This window comes from Styela clava, chromosome 5, assembly GCF_964204865.1.
Source record: "Styela clava chromosome 5, kaStyClav1.hap1.2, whole genome shotgun sequence".
NCBI lineage: Eukaryota > Metazoa > Chordata > Ascidiacea > Stolidobranchia > Styelidae > Styela > Styela clava.
In genome coordinates this window covers 4,438,193-4,460,993 of record NC_135254.1, presented here as the reverse complement: position 1 = coordinate 4,460,993, position 22,801 = coordinate 4,438,193, and the positions used below count along the sequence as shown (strand labels likewise).

Sequence of the window (22,801 nt, the reverse complement as noted above, 5' to 3'; positions counted from 1 at the left end):
GATATATCGGCCAACCGATATATCGGGCCGATATTGCGGATTTGCCGATATATCATATCGGCCCAACCGGCCGATATATCTGGCCGATATATATCAGCGTTAGTCGCTTTTCCACGTTCTAAAAAATGAGTATTTTTCCCCGGGAAATATCTGCGGCCGAGCGTTTTCTTTTTTCGCTTCTCTCATTTTGCCTCTTCTATATTTCTCTCTCTTTTTTATCTCTTCGTGCGGCGCAAAATCCTCGCCTTCGAAAATCTTGCGTCCCCACTAGGCTTGCACGTAATCGACAAAAATCAATTCCGTAATTACGGAAAAATTGATGACGTAATGACCCCGTAATTGCAATATTTTTTCACACATTTAAACCTATCATAAAAACCATTTGAATCCACTTCTTTTTCGAATGGGACATCGAAGTTTGGTTTTCATATTACCGACAGTACTACACGCCGGCGACAGATTATTAAAGACAAAATACCAAGGAGTGAATTCAAATTAAATTTATTCTGATTCTCATCTTGTTTTATTGTGTTGGCTTTGATTTTCCTTTATCACCTTCGCAAATTAACCGTCCCAATTTTATGCGATCAATTTTATCATTACCGACACAGGTATACGGATATTTATGAAACGATAGTTGCCTTTTTTTAAATCGACTTTCGTATTGAATAAAAATTTCGGGTTTCTAAGTTATTAATCAACGACAAGCGTATTCTCTCGTTTGATTATACCTGCGCTTGCCTCGCGACGAAGACTTGTTATTGCTCCGTCTTTTACATTATCCGACTTTGCTACCTATTAGCATTTTATAATAATTATTGATGCTGAATTATTGACGATATTCCGATTACCAAGCTTCATTTTATATCAAATCATTTCGCGGCCTAAATGTTATAACATTATTTGCGATAAATTTAGATCAAATATTAATTATTTAGCCGGCGATAAATTCTTACCCGTAACTCGTTGTAAATTAATGCTAATAAATTCTATTTTGTTTTTTAATGCGCTGTGATTTGTATTAATAAAAGTGATTGAGTCGGGAAAAGAAAGTAGCCTAGCCTTCTCTCCTTTTGAGCGATTATAGCGGCGGTAAAATTCGTTTCATGTCTGTTTCACGGAGAAAAAGAAATATATGCCTTCCGGAATTACAATCAACTATCACACATTCTTATTTATCATTATCAGCGCCGAATAAAAAAGATACCAAATCGTGAAGACAAAAAAGTCTGTCGGTGTTAATTGCGTTACGGTGATAACGCTTATAATAATATCGTTTTGACCGTGAAACCAAACGCTCAAACGGGGTGGCAACGCGTCATGCCGGCTCAAAACGGCTGCGAATACCGGAACTCTAACCTCTTCTACTTGTTAAACTTTCATTTTTTACAATCGACGGAATTGACTGCTTGGAAGGAGCACGTTTCAAACGCGAAAGCGTTCGACCAATAATCACGAGTTTACGTAATTTGTAACTTCCCTTCCGTAACTCGAAATAATTCCGTAAATTACGTGCAAGCCTACTCCCACCTACTACTGTATGGATCAAAATGGACTTCTATAAGCTTTTTACTGTCTGCCTTTTTCCTTTTGTGCATTAATGTGTGTTCTTATCATTTGCTGCGAAACTTTTATTAATGATGCAAGCACTGTGTAGGACTGCTTTATTTTTCAACATAAACTTTTGATTGACTGAAACTGAATGTTTCTTTCTATTTGTATTTACTGCGGGTTCAGGTTGTAGATATCGGTATGTTGATATCGGTTATCGGTCACTAGTTGGCCGATATATCGTTATCGGTATCGGTGCCAAAAAGTGATATCGGTCGAGCTCTACTCATGATCGAAGGCAAAGTTTGACTTGGTAGTGTATATTATAGATAGATTTATTGGCTCCATTTAAATAGCGGAAATGTAAACTTATAATTTTTTTGAATGCATAGTGAATAGTGTATTGTAGTATATAATATTATATGAAAGAGTAAATATCTGAAAATTGAGCAAATCAAATCAAAACTCTTGAATTCAACTTTGCAATTAAGAATGGCTCAGAACAAAAGTCTGGTCAAAAATAAGGTTCAAGCTTGCAACAAATCTATTAACTGGTCTTGTTATATTTGGTAAATCAAATAAAAGTGTGATGCATTTCAAGATGCTTCGCTCCCATCCAAAGTGTTATGGACATGGATTAGATTGGGTTATCAGTAACTGTGATATGGCTCAGTCTGCCATTTCCTACTAAATTTAGGGAGAGATAATGACTCCTTATTAATATATAATGACGATACTTGATATTTTACAATTCCATGGTCCGGTTTTTTCAGCTAAGTTTAATTTATGGTTGTTTGTGAGCTGAACTAGTGAAGTAAAAGCTAACTTCTGAAAGATACAGACATTTTTTATTCAAGCCATGCTTGATAAAAACAGAACAATTATTTTCAGATCTCAGTTTAACGCTTAAATTGTAAGTTTGGAAAAAGTACAAAGATGAATTCACAAGTGATACACCAGGCTAGAGTAAAACAGTCAGATCGTCTCATGACATCATATGACAGGTTCAAAGAGAAAGGGTTTCTTTGCGATTTTAACATCAACGTTGGTGAAAAATCATTTCGAGTGCATCGTACTGTCTTGGCAGCCTCTTCAGAATACTTTGAATCCTTGTTTTCAAGCAACTTGAAAGAAGTTCATGACGGTCACATTAATATGAAGGATGTCGATCAGAATGGGATCGCACAATGCATAGAGTTCATGTATAAAGGAAATGCAGATTTGAAAATAGAAAACATTCAGCATATCCTGCATGCTTCCAATCTTTTACAAATGGTGGAATTAACAAATCTTTGTTTTCGATTCTTGGAAATTAACATTTCTCCAATAAATTGTCTCTCTGTAATCAACTTGGCCCAAATGTATGACCGTCGTGATATAAAACAACAAGCTGTACAGGTCGTGATTGATAATTTCGAATCTGTTATTTCTTCAGAGATGTTTCCATTCATCACCAAATCAGATCTCTTGCTTTACATAAGTGACCAGACTTACCAAACATTATGGAAAGCTGTGGTAACATGGGCAAAAGGAAAAGATAAAATAGATGTTTCTGAACTCTTTAAGATTGAGCAATTTCCCTTCAAATTTCTTCTGGAAACTGTCCTCAAAGAACCCATTGTTAAGAACAATAAAACAGCTGAGAAATCCGTAATCACTGCATTGTTTTCTGACGTCAAAAAACTTGAGACAAACCTTGATATTGACAACTGCTTTATCTTGAAGAATCTCTCTGAAACCAATCAAACTCCTAAACAAACGGCAGTAAAAGATTCCATTATTCTATTCTTGGAGACAAATTTTGAACAAATTAGCAAGAAAAAGGAATTTCTTGATATCAGCAAGGATGACATACTGAGACTTTTCAAATCTTCAGAAACAAAGTATTCTTCTGAGACTATCAAATATGGGGGGATGATGAAATGGGTGAAACATGATGTCAAGAACAGAAGAAAAATCTTCCAAGATCTGTTTAGCTTGCTGAAACTTGGAGATTTATCTCTCGAATTCCTAAAAGAGACAATTCGAATTGAACCCTTAGTGAAAAAATCAGATAAATGCAATGATTTGCTTATCGATGAAATATTTTCACGAGCATCTTTAAAAGCTGAAGAAAAGCCGAAGGCAGAGCAACCTTTGGCTCTACCAGTTTCAAAGGATGATGAGGAAGGATCTTCTGTCATTGGAGGGGCATCTGGTTATGGCACTGCCAGTTCCAGACCAGCTAATGGTACTAAAAATAAAGATTTATCATAAAGGTTTATTATACTATAAATACTGAAAAACAAAGATGACGTACTTTCCCTGTCATTTTTTATGAAACAGCGGTTTTACAATGTGAATCTGGAATATCTTTCATAAAACTCTCATTTGGCTAACAATTGGCCCAGAGTATACGCAACAGTGGCTAATTAATCGAAAAATATGGAAATATTGAAAACTTTTTGTATTGAAGTGCATTAGGAGGCACATTTGAAGTTACCCATGTCAGTAGTGTTTTTTTACTTCATACCCTCAGACATTTGACACATTAAATATTTTTATAAAACATTAATTTACAAACAAGGCCATATACTTGCAGCCACTGATATATTTTGTTATGTAAAACGGCACTTTATTTTAAAGACCAGATTTTCCCTTGTATTGCATTGCCTACCCAATCTTTTACACACTTTGACATGACACAGGGTTTGAACTTGTGATGTGTAATCTGTCATGTCATCCTACAGTTAAATCTAGCTCTTTAACCACTAGACCAATGGTTGGAAACTTTTTGAGCCGCGTCCCCAAATCTTACAAACTTTGCGCTCCCCTTTTGCTTTGAAAAAAGTCAAATGCCTTTGTAATTGGCAGGTTACTTTGTTTAATGTTGGCACTGTAAGCGAGTTGGTCTCATAACTTAATTGCTCAAATTTTTAAAGGCATAAAAACGCATTGGAGTATAACCCAATAAAGCCATACTTGAGATAATCGTCATCATACATTCTTCTTTTCTGGTCATTTTGCAATACTTCGTAAATACAAGCTGAATTTTATTTAAAACTGAACGCAATAAATATATGTTTTATGTGCTTTAATGTATTTTCTCAAACTGGCTCACATCAGCAAAACTATTATTTTTATTCAAAACATTGAATTCAAAACAATAAACTGTGTGCCACTCACAGGTGTTAAATAGCTTATTTTAGGTGAGTCTATCGCAGCGTTTGTTGTATCATTTTTTTATTACTGCATGTTATTTGATTTACTCACCCACAACTAATTTTTGGAACTCGACTAAAAACTGCCAAATAACCACACTGTTTGCATTGCGACTTAATGCTGATTTCAAATGGGCTTGTGACCTGTCGTGTCCTCCAGAGAGCTTCTTGCACCCTCCAGTTTAAGAACCACTGCACTAAATATGGCATTGCCCAAAACTTAAATAACAAGACAATAGCCTAATTACATCTAGGTACCATAATTTTCATTCTTCTAATACAAATTTTTTTTTATATATCATGGTACCTTTTAAATATCATTGAACCCTCAATCACAAGCATTTTTGCTTAAATAAGAACAAACTTTTTTTTTGCTATAGGTTTTGGTTTTATTTATCCAGGTACAGATTCTATCGTTTTTCAATATTGAAATATCGAATATTTCTTTAATCAAATATTTGGATAATGGGTTGAACACAGTATATTCACCATAGTAGAAAATTTTGAACTCGGTCAGAAACAAAGTTTATTGCAAGACTTTTATATAAAATTATTATTTAGTAAAGTCTAGATTTCAAATTTTCCCCAAAGCCTAGCTTAAATCATATCTGACATATTGCGATAAGCCGATAATACCCAAGATGTTTACTTTATATGAATGACATTCGGGAACATTTCGGTTTGATTAATCAATTAATTTTGTTCTGTGGTTTTTATTATTCTGTCTAAATGAAACCAATACTTTTAGGTTCTGTAGTACGAAGCGCTCCAGAGAAGGAAGTTGTAAAAGTCAAAGAAGAGTTTGAAGAAAGAATGAAGCAGATGGAATTAAAAAATGAACAAGAAAAGAGGGAAGAGTCGGAGAGAATGCGGAGAGAGCACGAAAAGGAAATGAAGCGGGTGCAAGAAGAAAAGAGGAAAATGAAAATTGAGATTGAAAAGCTCAAAACTGAAAAGAAAGGTTTTCTAGGTTTCTGAATTGTTATTGGTAATTGCGGGCTTATGCAGAAGAGACTGCTAATTGGCTTGGTGATGTGGCTAAGCATTAGGAATACGCTCACCTTCACATCTCTGATTACCATGCATGGGTTCGCAGGATCGAATTCCTTGCGAGTTAATTATGTGCAATAAGATTGCTGGACTCCTTGTAGGGTGGTTCACATAACCGCTGTTTGGGTACACCATCAAGTCCATGCATCTGAAAATAAATAGCTCGCTGAAAACTAATCCCATACCCAACATGGACTGTTAACCGGACGAATGGCCATGGTTTGTCATACGATTAGGCCGTCTCATTCACTTTCCTCTCCCGCAGGTTGAATATATAAATCTTATTCTACCATACTAGACGTATTATTATTGTTACTGATTTTCCATCGAAACCATGAAACTGCGGTTTGTCTAGTATCCCAATTCCCAGCTTGGAGACTTTAGTTGAACATTTACTGTCATGAGTGTTTTGAAAAAGTTAGTCAATATCAATAACATTCACTCCTTTTACTTATCGATTTTAATCGGTAAGTATGTTTATAGGTATTTGTCTGTCTGTTAGATGCACACGATATCTCACGAAAGCGAGATTGAATCTGCTCCAAATTTTGCATGTGCATTCATCATATGTCGGACCAGAAGCCTATTGATTTTGGATGTATAATTAGCGAGTTATTAATTAGTTAGTGATGGGACACGCGGTGTCACTATAGAGGCATGAATCGATCAATAAGTCTCCGGTCTCCGACCGATATTCTCGTTTTTTTTTCATCATAACCTCAGAAATTTGTAACATTAAATATTTTTAAAATACCATAATTAACAAACTAAGCCATATTCTTGCAGCTACTGGTATCTATTGATATGTTAAATGGTACTTTATTTAAAGAAAAAAAAAAGGAATTGCCGGCTCAATTTATTACACACTTGGGTATGAAGGGGCACAGGGTTTGAACCTGTGATGTGCAATCTGTAAAGCCTACAGGTAAGTCTAGCGATTGAACCACTAGACCATGACATAGCCCAAAACTCAAACAACCACACAATATCTTAATTACTTCTTACTTCTAGATATCGTAATTTTCATACTTTATAATTTTTACATATCATGGTATCTTTTACATATCATTGAACCCTCAATTACAAGCATTTTTGCTTAAATAAGGACAAACCTTATTTTTATCATTAAGTTTTGGTATCATTTATCCAGGTGCAGAATCTCAGTCTCCAAGTCAAACTATTTCTGGTCTAAGAATCATCAACCAACAACCACCTGGTGGGATGCTGTTATGGAATGTGTTGGAAGAATCACTGCCAGGATATGAAGGATGGAAGACTCTTGTCATCACCTACTCATTTCATGCTGGAAGTCTGGAGGTGAGTTATGAAGCAAATTTAACTGTTGGTTGGAAAATAAATTACAGATTTACTGGAATCAAGATTCCTAATCAATAAGGTTTTTGTTCTTAATATCAATCCTCATTGCACATTAGTAAATTTGAACATCGATCAATTAAAATATATTTCCTGAAACAAATACCAGTGTAATAAATGGAAAATCACAATTTGGTAGAAGTAATATTTAGGGATGCCCATAACCTGATAGTTTGCCTAGAATTCTTCGATACAATTTCTTGGATTGATTGATTGAGGGGTCACAAATATATATCTTGTTGTCAATTCAGAAGCAAAATCATTATATTATATATGTTAAAATTTACTAAATACAACATGATGTAAACAAAAACACGGATGGAAAATAGAAAAATTTCTTTCATACCCTTTGATTTCATAAATGCTCCAAATATGGTGATTTTGATATAATGGCAAAGACATCCCTTATAATAGTACTGTCATGTTACTTTTTTATGCGATGCTTATTCATGCCTTTTGCTCTGAACAAGGCCCTATACAAGCAGTCACAAATATTTAGTAGGCTGATTCACGTAATCACTGGTCTGTTACAGCCTCCTCCACCATCAAGTCCATGCTTCCGAAAACGAATAACTGGCTAAACAATCTCTTACGTGTTATAGACTGGTAACCGGATGAGAGGCTGTGGTTCGCCACTTGATTACGTCTCTTATCGGCTTTTCTCTCCCCAGGATAAAACGTTATTTCTGTCATATCTTATATTTAATGAAATTTGAGCTATTTAGACAGAGCTATTTAAGGAGATATTATTATATTCGTTTTTGTTGTGCGGCGCTGAATTATTAGGAAAAAAACTGCTAACGGTGGCATGGTGCACTAATGAAAAAAGATTTGGATAAAATTCAATATTGTGATCATTAATGTGTACTTTATGTTTGTAAACATATATGCCTAATGTCAACTTTTCTCTGCCTGATTTTATTTTGAAACTTCAAACAAACTCAACAGATAAATAAACTGCAGCTCGGGAAATTGCAGCAAGCAGTGTCAATCTCTATTGTTGCGTAACACTAGTGCACCGAGGTACACCCTTTGGTAACCACTGCGTTAGGCCATTGCACAGTCCAGAAGCTTGAAAGAAGTATTGCTAAATGTTTGCATTCACTCACATGAGTTATTGCTTTTCATAGAAATATACAGAATCAGGCAGTATTTTGTATAATGCTTATATGGGTTGACTCTGGTTCATGCTTTGTCCATCTATAATTAATTTAAACTGGTATGCTGTTTGAGGAAATCCAAGCTTTGAAAGGTTTGTTATTGAGAAGAAGTTCGAATATAGAAGCCATTTGTGCAGTAAAATCATAACATAGCCATATATAGATCATGCTTGTTGAAACTTACTAAGTAATATTAAACTCATGGTTTATTCAAATTTAAGTTGTTCATAGAATTTAGTTCTTCTATGTTTAATTTAGAATTTGATTCAATGGTGCAGTAAAATCACGACAAGCTAAATATTTAGCGGGCTTCCTTATAATTTCTGATTTCAATGTTTAAATAAGTTGTTGGGTTGTCAAGTTGAATTAATCTATTAGAAACACCAAGTATTTTGTTAGAAAATTTTTACCTTCTGCTAAACTTTCATAGATATTCTGATATTTATATCAGTTTAACAAACCCCCAGGTATGAGAGATGATTAGTTATGTTTGTTTCTCCAGGGTATTTCATATGAAGCTCAAGAATTGAAGAATGAATATTTGCCGTGGGATGATGGACTGATATGTCTCAACTTACTCAGACAAGCATTCAATGCAGGATTGATTTTCAAGATTCAGGAAGTTGGTGACAGAAGAGGAAAAATTGTTTGGAACGATGAGTTTCCTCATAAGACTAATAAAACTGGAGGACCTGAGAAGTAAGTACTTTGTGTGTTTTATGTTTGGTGGGTATTTACTTCCTAAAATGTTAGGAAATAGGAAAGAATAAAACTGATTTTAAAATTTTGTTATCCCTTCGTTTTGCACTACATCACAGTTCTTTTGGGAGTCTAATTTTAACAGCTAAATAAAATTACAGGGAATAAATTTCACCAATAAGGATATTAGAATTTATTTTTCACGATTTGCAAAGCATAAAAGGCATATTGGATAAAATTGCTTTCTAAAAGTTATTTTGTTTTATCCAGTCGTTTTTTTCTTGTTTTTGCTCAGAAGAAAACTGAACTCATCTATCTCTATATGAAGATGATTTACTCATTTAAAGGCACTTTATTGTTTCTAAACTACCAGGGTCTGATCCAAAGATCCCAAACAACCACTCAACCATTAAGACTACGACTTGTATATATTAAATAGATTAGATATCTAAATTATGGTATTGGTACCAATGCTATTGTTATACTTCACCCTGAGCAAGGCTCCATACAAGCAGTTCTGACAGACTTATCAAATCAATGGTATTCTTATAATTCACTCTGACCAACTATGTTAATTAAACTGCCTGGTCATCGTGTACAGGAGATTATTTGCCATGACTTTATAAATTAGTATGATTTTCATTTCATCTGAAATTGTAATAACCTGTGAGGTGAGCAGGGAGCGAAGTTAATTTTGACATTTTTTTGGTATCAATTCAAAACTAGAGTTGTATTTTTTCAATTATTTTTTTAGTTTTAGGCTTCTTAATTTTGAAGCAAAAGTCGAAATTTCTGACATACATTGGCGTACAAATTTTCTAACACAAACTAAAATGGTCACTCATGATAAATTTAAATGTTTTGACTTTTTCTCGATTGCTCAGACGAAATTTTGGTACTCCCAAAGTATTTGACCAAGATGGCGGACACTGGAATGTAGTATGTGTACCAGGTTAGGGTTAGGCTATAATTTCAAGTAGAAATACTACGGGAGCAATTGGCTAGTCTCCAAACTCGTAATAGAACTAAAGGAAATTGGAATAAAATTATGGTCGTATCTAAACCTGGTACACATACCACATTCCGGTGTCCACCATCTTGGTTCACATGCTTCAGGAGCGCCGAATATTTTTTATTCCTAGAACCCAATTCTGTATTTCAATACTCTTTATTGTTAAACCGAAAACTTACCAAATTTCCATCATATTTCTATAAACATGTTCAAACTAAGTTCATGAATACTTTTTTATTTCAGCAATGGATATCCTGATCCAAACCATACAATGAAACTGAAAAAAGCATTGGAGACGAAAGGATTTGAGTATGATGGATCAATATGGGTGAGATAGTTTTATTCATTTGACACTCTGGCAAAATATTGCTTCCCCACTTTCCCCAACATGCATCTATATGAATAGTCTCAAATTCTTGAAATAACAAGTTGGATAATCATCACTTGAAACTGAATTGAGTAATGAACTCGCATTGGTATAGGAAGTACATAAAGAGTTGCTTGTTTACATGAAATTTTCTCCGATTCTAATAATTCGATTTGAAAAGCCCAGCCCTAAAGACATCATAAAGTGCTCTACTGTCACATATGATGTCACAATAACAGGATTTTGTAAGGTTTTAAAATGCAAATTCAAAAGCGCAATCTTCAATGAGACACTCTATCTGCTGGGCAGTTTTTATTGACAATATAGGTTCAAGGTCCACTTTTACATCCACTCAGTTCTTTTGATTTCAATCAGTTGCTTTGCCATTTCACTATTGCAGTGGTGACAAAACAATGTGTAGGATATGGAGATATAAATAATAAAGAAATGTTTTTTCTTCCACGTTTTTCCCTCTGAACAAGGCTCTGTACAAGCATCCACTGATATGTAAATGACTAATATTTATCAGAGACACTGTAATTTTACCAGCGACAAGAAATAGGTTTTGTAGTTAGAGAAATGTGTAGCTCGGATAGATATAATAAATATTGCAAAAACATAACATGTTTGAATAAGCTGCCCTATCATAGTGTACATACTGACAAATTCTAGTTTTGTTCTATTGGCTGTTGTATGAATTCTTTTTACACTGCTACTACATATTTTTGATTACTGTCACATTTTCTTTTCACTTTCAGTAAATCGGATTCCACTGCGTCCTGCACAGGATACTGAACCGAGATGTTGAACTCGCCTTTATCAAAACTACAACAAAGGCCAAAACAGTATTACCGTTATAGCCATTGTGCAAAGATGTTCTTGATCAATTATTTCATAAGATGAAAATGCGAATATTTTGAGAAAATGTATTTGTCCGTTTCTGTATGGGCATAACATCGAACAGTGAAACGGCCTAGGCGGCTAAAGCATAACATTTAACTGCTGGCATCGCAGATTACACGTCTCAGGTTCCAATCTCACGCCCCCCACCCCACAGGGTGTAAGATTGGGTAGGCAATGTCGAACCGAAAAGAAAACAAATATTATCTCCTTACATGTCGTTAAATACCAGTGGCTGCTCAAAATTAATATTTTTGGGGCATTTTTTGATAATTTTTGCGGCAATAATTGCCCTGAACGATAGTCTGAAGTTCTGAACAAGCATCCAATCGTGAATATGGAACTTCTATTTTCCACAAAAGAACTTGAAACATTCCTGTTTAGCTCCGTATACAACACTCTGGTGAGGTGGTGGTCATATGACTTCAATGCTTTAATATGCGATGCCAACATATTCAAGTTCATAACATTAGGCCAGTGGTCGGCGAACTTTATGTACTTGCAGGCCAAATATACACATTTCCGGTTGCGTGGCGGCCCGCAATGTTTCTGCCCTTATTATAATTGCTTCATTAAACATAAAATTATGGTGCATTTGCTTTCTTATGCTTCGTTAAAAGCCTGCCACAATAAGAAGTGTATGTGGAGTTTTTTAATATATTACTCCACAAAACATTGTTTACTTAGTATCATTGTGAAGGATGATGTTGTTGTGGCAACATTTGCATTTGGCCTGTGGGCCGTAGTTTGCCGACCCCTGCATTAGGCTATTTGGGATGGTTGCATTGTCGATATACTATATTTAGTAGAATCAATCAGCGAAACTCTCCATAAATTAAAATATGTTGAATTAACTGGCATTTTTGTGTCAGTCCGTACACTACAAAACTGTTCTGATAATTTGTGGCAGGTTATACCTGAATGCCAATTGGGGCGTACTTCAACCAAAAATTAATTATTCAAGTCTTGATTTGATTTGAAAAATGTCCAATCCAACCCTGTGTTATTGAGCTCATGGATAAGGCTGTATAGATTGATTATCTGTTTAAATTTTATATTTCTGCCCTGGGTACTGATTGTTAATCACAACTAAATATATTATTAATCTAAGTATGTATAACTCTCAATGTCGTCCTTATACATTTTAATATATTACTTTTATTGTATACTATTATGGCCTATTGTATACTTATTCCGTAAGTCAATGACACCACATTCCAATAGATCTATACAATTGTTCTGATCGCCTAATTCTCAACCACCGCTGTATATATCAATCAATATTCCATACAATAGCATTTTTATATATTATTTTTATAATTACGCAACCAAACCATCTGACAATATACGAACCAAAAGTTCCATCAAAATAATTCAATGGAAATATGTGACTTCGTATACTTTTGCACATCAAAATTAATTGGCTATGTGCTCAAGTGTATTCTATGTGTTCTCAAACAAATTTAGTATAAACGAATGTGTTAATACTTTTTATAACAATTTATGCAATCAAGCCATTGCCGTATATACAAACTATTCAAATAAAAAATACCACTGAGTTATTATTCAAGTAAAATATTTTATATACTTTTAATTTTTTTACCTTACGTTTTAAATTTGTATTCAAGAGTTTTTGATTCAAATCAATATTATATAATGTCTCATTTTGCAAAATTGATTATCAAGCTGAGATTATTTTCTTCACATGAATCCACCACTCAAGTTTAAGATGGGAGACAGCTTATTTTTTATTCTCCCAAGTCCTAGAAACCAATTTAACCAATTTATTACCGCCTGGGGGATGTGGCCCAGTTGTAGACGCTCCAAAAGTATGTGAACCAAGATGGCGGACACCGGAACGTAGTATGTGTGTGTACCAGGTTAGGGTTAGACCATAATTCGATCCTAATTTTCCTTATTTTGGTTTCATTATGAGTTTGGGGACTAGCCAAGTGACTCCTGTAGTATTTGTATTTTACCTGTGCAAAAGTTTGGGAAACACTGCTGTAGACAAGCAACTTTACCAACAACATGAAAAATTGGGAGAGAATATATGTTCCTTCATTTCAATGTAAACTTTGTGTTTTAGTTAAAGTGAAAAAAAACTTATTCGTGGACTTCGTACCAGACATGCAACACGCAGAAAAGTGATTAGCACTCAAATAAGGGGAAATTCTCATGACAGTGGTACCCTACATGGTACTCCTGAAGTATGCTCACCAGGATGTTGCACAACTTGGACCCTAACCTGGTACACGACCTGAGTTCAGGTTGTGCGCCATCTTGGTGCGCATACTTCAGGAGGTCTGGCAACACAAATACTATGCCATAGCAAGGAGTCCAGAAATCCTATCCTCCAATTGGCTTAAGCTCTGGGCAATGTTGCAAATATACTCTCAATCTTCGCGCGAGGCTTTGGGTTCACTAACACACTGTTTGAGCCAAATACTAAGCGAGGCTTTAAAATGAAGTCATTCCAGGCATTTTCAGGGGTTGAATTACCATTTAATTAATTCTGGAAGTATCAAAATTACCAAAATAAAACTTCATTCCACAGTATGATAATAACTATAAAATGAAAAACAATTCACTGCTTTCGTCAGGAAGTAAAACTAGCTATAGAATTCCACCTACTGAAACAAGGGCGATTTTACCTGTTCTCATCAACCCCCAATTGCTATAAAACCTCATAATGCTAAAACAGCGTGTCACAGATGTGCAATATTCCAACTTTGCATTTTCCTTTTTCTTTATAAAGGTTCTATTCAGTTAAACATTCGTTTGAGAAACTGCTCCAGTGTTGACAAAAACAGACCCGAATTTGGACTCCCAGAATTTCAGATAATTTGAAATTGACAAAAATCTATCAACTAGGACTCGAGAACAACAAAATCACAGGCGTCTCCAAAAATCTCGAATTCGGGCCACTTTTTTCAAATTATGACTCAAGACTCCAATACCAACGAACTCCATTTAAAATCCCTGACTTTGGGCCCAAGGTCGGTGATAAGGATGTAAAGGTTGATGCATGAGCACAATGTGGAACCACTTTTATGAGAAGATCATGCCCCATTCCCAAATGTTAGGGACGCTACATTGAACCTCTTTCTAGTGTTTCTTGTCTAGAGCGGTGGTTTTTCAACCTCCATGGAAGAGCGGAACCTCAGTTAAGATTTCGAAGGCTTAAGGAACTCCAGTGTAATGACAATCAAAAAATGTGAAACAGAAATTTGATGCAGAATTATGAAACTCTCTCATGAAACACACTTATTATATTATTCATGTATTTAATAATATAGATTTATTACTATAGACTATCGGATTTAAACGCAAACCGCTGGACTGTACTGGCGGAAGGAATCCCGGTTATAAATCACTGTCAATGTCAGCCTTGTGTGGATTACATTGAATTAATCAGATATATTTTCCCAATACTGAGCTAAACACAAAAGGAACATACAAGTATTTTCTCCAACTTTTCGAAATGCGCACCCCTGTTTGTTTATCTTGTATTTGACAAACCCCCATGCTAATAAGCCATATCGATTTCTATGTCAAACCAGCGAGGAAGAATGAACAACACAAACAATGTTAATATGATGGATGAGGTTACTTTTCACTGCACAATTTATCAATTTTTGAAGCAATTTGTGGCAAGCAAACTCGTAGGTTCAACTCTATTGCAAGTCTCAACCCGTATTTTGTCATATTGGCAAGAACTGCTGCCTCGCACATAAAATTATCATTGCCTTTTTGAGAGCGATGGATATTCGTCTGCAGCGCTCAACCAAAAAGATGCAAGGCTTTCTAGTTAAAGCCAATCATTAAAGATAGATCAGACTCTTTCCATATAGTTGCGGAACCCCTGTGCAGTCATCACTGACACCCGGAGGTCCGCAGGCCCCAGTTTGGAAAACCCAGGTCTACAGCTTTGTGTGGAGTACTTTGTATGAACCAGATATATTTTCTCAATACTGAGTTTCGATAGAAACGCAAGGAATAACAAGAGCAAGGGGCGCTCCGGAAGTATGTGTACCAATATGGAGGTAACTAATTTTGTTCGCCTACATTACATCAAGTTGTGTAAAAGGATTGAAACCTATGGGCAGGGGGTATATCCCCTTGGCTAACATGGACAGTCCCCAAACTCGTAATAGAACTAAAATAAGAAAAATCTGAATGAATTATGAACCTGGTACACATACTACGAGAGTACCCTTTGAAGGAACATAAACTTTCTCCCTATTGTAATATAATATTTGTCTGGGAAGTAGTCTTAGGGGGATTCCCCCTCATGTATAACTGTCTCATCACTAGTAGTATCGTCAGTGAGCACCATTTCAGATTCATTCTCTTGTTTTTCAGTCTCTTCAGAATCCTCCAAATGAACTCTTAGATATCATCAGCATTTCTCTTAAAATGTCATTTTCTGTTTGCAATCGGGATAATTCTTCGTAATCTCTGAGATATTGCTCATCGTCAACATCCGCAGCATGCCTCATCACAGCAACCATCTCGTGGATCTGAACATGTAAAGATAATTTAATGTCTTTTAGGATAAAACTGCCACCTTTTTTGTTTTGAAATAACTTGAACCTTTGGCGCCACCATGTGGATGATGTATATTGCTTGAATAAATATTGTCAAACCTCCAGCATTACTAATGACAGAATGCCGAGTAAGAAAGGTTCCAGTCCTTCCAACAATAGTAGCCCATTACATATTGTTGGATATCAGTGGCAAATATATAATAAACTGAACTTAATTAATCAGGATGCTTATTTTGATACTCCCGTAGTGTGTGTACCAGGTTAGGGTTAGGCCATAATTCCGATTTTCCTTATTTTAGTTCTATTATGAGTTCGGGGACTGTCTGTGTTAGCCAAGTGAATATACCCCCTGCCCATAACTTTCATTCCCTTTACACAACTTGATGTAAAATAGGAAAACAAAATTAGTTACATCCATATTGGTACACACTGTTTCTACTATAAGGTTATACAGAAAAATGCTCAATGTTACGCAAGGTTACTCCCACAAATTGCCATTTTGTGGAAGTCAGAGGGTTAATCTTGCATATATTTGCCGCAATTACGGGATTTTTAGCATGCAATACCTAATGAATTTAGTTATGGAACTAATAACTTAACTAATATGTTCTTTTACATCAAAACCAATCCCCATTATCAAATTTGTGATAAACTAAAACGTGGGACCAGAATTGTGGGCCAGGGCACTGCAACGTAACTGTGGACTAGAGTAACCTTGGTCCTGTTACCTTATCAATGAGCTCCATATTCTCTTTTTGATATTGTTTTTCTGCTTGATAAGCATTTTCAGTGATCTGGACGCTAAAAATGGAAGATATAAATAAAATTATTAATGCTGCTAAGTCACGGTTCATTGATTTTGTTGAAATATTTGAATCCAAGAAAAACATCATAATTATTCTTTGTGAATATTATCCAGCTATACAGCTCTTGATTTTTAATATTAATTTACAAATACTATAATGCAGGGGTGCGCAACCCGCGACTGGCCCATGGGCCAAATGCGGCCCACAAGAGTGGCAATTTTGAATGGTGTACAGACCGCGAAATCAGTTTTTAATTAAATTCAATTTGGTACGTGCGAGTAATTCCAATCCCTGTGCGTTGCGAAGCCAATACCTGAGTCTAGTTAATACATGCCTACGACTTTACAATGCCGTAACAGGTTTCCCCCAGTTATTTCTATCTGGACCTCCTGTATTAAAGGTTGCACACCCCATGCTATAATGTGTTCTTCTTAGCTTTTAGAATTGTCGCTCCAATATGCCTAATCCACTGGTTCTTAACCTTTTTGGTGGAGTGGAACCCCATTGGAACATTCCATAGGCTCAAGGTACCCCAGTACAATACACTAATACTTGCAAAACATAGTAAATTTAAAGTGTAGCAGGTCTGATAATAATGTTAAACCTGATAAAAAGTATATTTTGTTCTAAATACAAGTACAAGTATTCGATATCATTCAAACAATATATAGGGTGTCCATGAAGTCGTAAAATTTTCCAAAATTGGGAAGAAATTTATCGATACCATATATTGTTTCGGCCCTCACAGATGTACTAAATGAAGTAAAAATACTTAAACAATTACCGATTTGAAAAAAAAATGGTTAAGATATATTGAGAACTGACTTCACAACAAAATTGAAATTGTAAAGGGACTTCATGGACACCCTGGACATATATTATATAGACTGTCGTATTTGAATGTAAACTTTTGGAGCCGCTGCACTGAACTGGCCAAAACCTAGGATAAAACCTTAATTTGCCATTTCTACGGGAAATAGGATTGTTCGTATTAGAACCATAAGGTATTCTGAAAGAATGGAACTTCAATTAAATGTTTATTAGTAATGATACAGCCATTTTATAGTAAAACAATAGACTTTCCTCTCACTGAGATTATGAAATACATTGACAAGATCCACATACTTTTGGTGCTTTGTAAATTTCATCATCTGCTGTCTGTACTTGGTCATGATAAGTTTCAATGCGTTCTGGTGGTCGGTCAAACTTTGTCGCAATTCATCGTTCTCATGTTGTAGGGACCGAATTGCATTATTTTCTTGCTGAATACCTTGGAGACAGAAATGGGAATTTGGCAAACATAACTTTGTTTGAGATTTACATTTTATTATTTTTTTTACTATTAAGGGGGGTGTGCAACATTTTTTTTCGGTTGGCCATACAACCAACTTCATACAATTAGCCGGGAAACACAAAAAAACAAAGCGAGAAAGACAAAAGAATACGACTGTTGCTCAGCGTTCCAATAATAAAGACACAAGTCAAAACAATGAAAACATGTATTTTTACCCACATGAGCAGCTTTTTTAACATAACTGTTAGATTCAGATTTTATGCTTGATGGGGAAATTTGAGTGTTGACAAGGGCCACACTGACTGGTTTGGTGGGCCGGGCTCCAGTGTTCAGTAAAAATAAAAATCGAACATTTATGCCCGAAAATATCATACAGGTAAAGATAATAGAATAAATATTGCAGTAAAAAATGAGCAAAGCTAGTACTGGTTCTTGTAAAAAAGTCGTACTTAAGACTAAAGTAGACCTTGGTCTGTGTCCAGCAACTTTGTTCAGTTCAATAAAATTTTCTTGTCGCAATTCATTGTTTTCATGTTGCAGAGATCGGATCGCAATATATTCTTGCTACCTTGAAATTAAAAATGCAAATTTATTTACCACATAGTATTTTATGCAATTTATTTACAGTACAATTTGGTACTCCTGTAGTATGCGGACCAATATGGCGGACACCAGAACATACTAGAGGAGTACCTGCAATTTATTTCATGCAGAATGCAAATATTTAATCAAGGTTTTTATTTCTGATCTCTGAGCAAAACAGTAGACAAGCACCCATGAAACATTCGCTTGATACTAGGCCAGCATTTCCCAACCTTTTTTGGTCGCGGACTATTTTCTCACTGGCAAAAACCTTTGCGGATTCAACGTGCGTTTATTGCAACCGTATCCTGTATGAAGAAGTAATAAAACCAAACACAACAGAATTTTAACAAATTTTGAAATCAGAAAAATTTGCGAACATATTAATGTGAGAATATATGGCCCGATTATATTTAGTTTTGTTAAATATTTTTTGCGAACTTGAGAATTTGTTATCTGTTATAAATTTTCAGAAAGTACATCTTGATTTAGTACCTATTAAAAACGTAATTAAAGTATATTAGTAAATCGAAAAAAGTATTCATCGTCTTGCTTTAATATTAATTTAATTGTGATCATTATAATATGCTGTTCTGTTAACGAAATAAAAGCAATACTACTCAGAAAATACTATGACAATCCGTGGACACAAAAATGCGTGGTAAAGTGCCCGATTATATTTTGTATTGATTCGTATTTTTGTGAATTCGACAAATCTGAGCTGTTCGTACAACACTTACGGCGCTCCAGTACTGTACATACCAATGTGGAGGCAGTAAAGCAAAGAATCCTAGGGGGAAATGCCCTGATACATATACTACGGTAGCACCCGAAATTTTGCGATTTGCAATGTCTAAAAAGCGATTTTAATCGGTCGCGGACCATCATAAAACAAAATTTATGGTGTTTTACGTTTTATTTTTGATATTTTGTATTTCCGCTTTTCCATTTAGAAAATTTAGGTTGCCACCATTGACACCAGAAAAAAAATAATTATTCCTCGCTGCTCGAGCTCGCGAGAAACGCCACTTAGCTATCCACGCGTGTGCCGACTTGTGTTTTTGTCGGGAATCCGCAAGTGAGTTGTGTAATCCAATCATTTGATTAAGCGACGCGCAAGTGACCTGTCGCTTCACCTGTTATCAAATTTTCGAATAGTAAATTGCTATTCTAATAGTTTAATTGTCGAATATATGCCCAGTCCTAGTCAGTATCCAGTAATTATTGACTCGATTAATTGTATGTGAATAAACTTGCTTTTTATGTTTTATGTAAATTTTAACGTAAATCGTAACTTGGCTAATGGATAAGTTTCGCAAAGACGTTTGCGGCCCGCAGTAAATTTCTGGCTCGTTGCGGACTCGTTCAAACGCTCTGCGGACTCATTTGAGACCGCGGACTCGCGTTGGGAAACACTGGACTAGGCTGATTAGGACTGATCTAGAAGTTCAAACCAGCCCATTACAGCAGTGTGTAATGTCTTGCTATTGCTTCATCCAACTAATCCTTACTTAGGATTAGCTCACTGGTGGGCCAATAATATGATAGCACCCCAAAAAAGTATATGAATGCAAGGTTTTCATACTTAAAATTTCAATATCCTGAATCAGACCCAACTATGATAGATTAGAATAGGAAAAGTAAGGTTGGACAATAACAGTACAGAACCTAAAACAGGAGAAGGGAAAGAAATTCATATTAATTGCAAGGTTATTGATCCAATTGATTTAGTTGTTTCAGCCAAAACATTTTGGACAAAGATACTTCAAACCATTTAAATTTTATTTTGTTTTCATTGCATTAATTATTCAGTTTCAAGTGTTTGTCATGGAATGTCACAAATACAAAGAGTGAAAACATGAGTTAGAAAATCTTGATATAAAACATCTTTCATACCCAAGACTAGAGTAGAGTCTGTGTCCAGCAGCTTTATTCATTTCAATCAAACTTCCTTGAATTGTGCTTCAGGCTGAGTTGAAAGCAGTTTGGGAAACCTCAATAGTCCTGGAATGGAGAGAATAATGATAAGAAATATATCTTGAACTTCTTGTTTTCAAACTCCCCACACAATCACTTTAATTGATACAAATCACGGCGCATTGAAAAGAAATGTTGATTTTATTAACATTAAATTACGACAAGTCTTCAAGTACCGTACAAGTTTTACATTTCATGCGCATTTGATCCATTCTACCCAAAAACCAGCCTTGTCCATCGGACATATTTTTCTGTCTCATCCCAACCCATGGGATTTTAATTGGTGTACTATTCAATAAAAATTGTTATTTCTGTATTTCAGTATTTAGGTTTGGCGAAAAACAAACTGCGTACTGTATTTCCATAATATTCTGTACCACAACCTGCAAGTTATAAACCTTCTTGCAGTAACAAATATTTTATATATTTGATTTAGAACTTTTAAAATATTATACCTTCAATCTTGTGACCAAATATCAAGCGTCAGCATGGAATTAATTACTTGATAACTTTTCTTTTCCTGGTGCCGGTCCCGATAGCCATACTAGCAAGGAAGGTGACAGCCTTCCGGATGTGTGTTATTTTCGTATTTTCCTGCTTTGTCAGATATAAAATATTTTTCTAACAAATTCACTTGCCAAGTTGATAATTTGGACAGTACCGGTATTCTAACAGATACCGGAAATATTTCACTAAAGCTAAGTCGGCGAACTCGTTCAAAAACATCTCGTTCAAAAAACATCTCTCTATCGCCCCTGATGGTGATACCGTCGCCATAAGAATCGTCAGTGAGTGTGAGTGTGAGATTTATTGCCACAAAAACAAAATCAACACTAATATAAACAATAATAGATAATAATATAATAAAGAAAATATTTCATCAGTAATAAACAGCGATTGATTATTGTTTTGTGCGGGTCGTTGTGCAGGACCGATTAAGGTCATCTAGGCTCCCGACCCTTTTGTAAATGCTGTATATAAGGTTATCATGGCATAATATAGTACCATGGGTAAATGCAAACGGGATTAAATAAAATATATATAAGATAAAGAAATGAGTTAATGAGTCGGCAATTTAAAGTTATTATTATTAAAGTTATCAAAGGGCAATTTAGGATTTTGAGTGGTCATGTACCTATGTAACCGATCATGTCCAATGAAAGAATTAAAACAGTCAAAGATTTAAAAAAACCTTTTTTTTTTAATTGGACACAGACCGAGATCAAAAATTGAAAGATAGGGACAAGAAAATAATATCATCACAGATTCAGTAATGGAGTGCATGACGTAAAAGTATCATTTGACTCCTTTTGGCACCTTAATTAGTTCACATGAAGAAGCAGGGGGAAAATAATAACAATCGATGAATATTGTTTATTTGCTACCAGCATTCATAAGTATTTATACATACTTGAATAAGGATTCGAATATTTATGCATTATCCACAATTAAATATACAGCTCACTTGTAACACAATGAGTTTAACAATATAAAAAGGTTATTAGGTAAATTAATTTACGAAATGAAAGCATGGAAAAACACAGTGACAATCACTGAATACTGTATGGTGGCTACCAACATTCATAAAGATTTTTATAAATATGAATTAGAAATGGAGTATCTATGTATGATCCACAATTAAATATGTTATTGATAATGCAGTTCATCACTTATTATATAATTAGTTTGGAATTATCAGTGATCACCTGAGTTCTGAATACAGGTAAATGATTTGTAGTGGATTCTATTTTCTACCTTTATTCCTTATCAGCTTAAAAGGCGATGAAAGTATTTAAAACCGTGCCCGAACGCACAGCGTGACCAAGTAGTGGGGTAGTAGTCCGGTGGTTGACTATTCCTATACCTTACGTGGATTACTATCTCGGAGACGTTATTCGGCTTATTTGTCGTCATTCGGATTTTTTATCTTGGGATAAATATGAAAATCCCGTTTTATCGTGAATTTTTTTCAGCGGAGACACGAGTCAGGTATCACTTTCCAAGGTCGATCGGTGTTGACCGCCACCTTGCGACCTTAGTGTATCATAAATTTGCTTGCACGTGAATGGCTGAAAGCACGTCATTTTTTATAATTTGATATTGACATTGAAACACAATATGAATTGAGATTTGAGAAGACGTGTCAACGCAATTTTATACGATCCACATTTTAAAAACTCCAGATATATAATCTTGAAAATAAATAAATGCGAGTTTTTAGCTGTAATGACGCAATAATTTGCATGAATAAATTTGAAATGTGCGAGACATCTGCGCAA

General features: G+C 35.1%; 3 protein-coding genes across 4 annotated transcripts in view; 1 reads left to right on the top strand and 2 right to left on the bottom strand.

Moving 5' to 3' along the window:
* Positions 1 to 21,096, bottom strand: part of LOC120344644 (FGFR1 oncogene partner 2 homolog) — a 254,399-nt gene extending 233,303 nt beyond the window's left edge. The window contains exon 1 of one of the 2 annotated variants that reach the window (XM_078112959.1): positions 20,978 to 21,096. The gene's annotated coding sequence lies outside the window, so the exon portion shown is untranslated. The remainder of the gene's footprint in view (positions 1 to 20,977) is intronic. The other variant, XM_078112957.1, reaches the window with a different exon arrangement.
* On the top strand, positions 2,000 to 10,383 carry LOC120344626 (uncharacterized). Its single transcript, XM_078112618.1, has 5 exons — positions 2,000 to 3,781; positions 5,500 to 5,712; positions 6,952 to 7,118; positions 8,838 to 9,034; positions 10,290 to 10,383. The coding sequence occupies exons 1-5, from the start codon at positions 2,488 to 2,490 to the stop codon at positions 10,381 to 10,383; spliced, it is 1,965 nt and encodes a 654-aa protein (XP_077968744.1). The 5' UTR covers positions 2,000 to 2,487.
* Positions 15,255 to 21,139, bottom strand: LOC120332886 (suppressor of IKBKE 1-like). Its single transcript, XM_078112960.1, has 6 exons — positions 21,025 to 21,139; positions 20,442 to 20,549; positions 18,413 to 18,531; positions 17,795 to 17,939; positions 16,592 to 16,664; positions 15,255 to 15,836 (listed from the first exon to the last, which is right to left on the bottom strand). Exons 4-6 carry the CDS (start codon positions 17,839 to 17,841, stop codon positions 15,684 to 15,686), a joined length of 273 nt encoding a protein of 90 aa, XP_077969086.1. The 5' UTR covers positions 17,842 to 17,939; positions 18,413 to 18,531; positions 20,442 to 20,549; positions 21,025 to 21,139; the 3' UTR covers positions 15,255 to 15,683.
* Between the last annotated feature and the right edge of the window lie 1,662 nt (positions 21,140 to 22,801).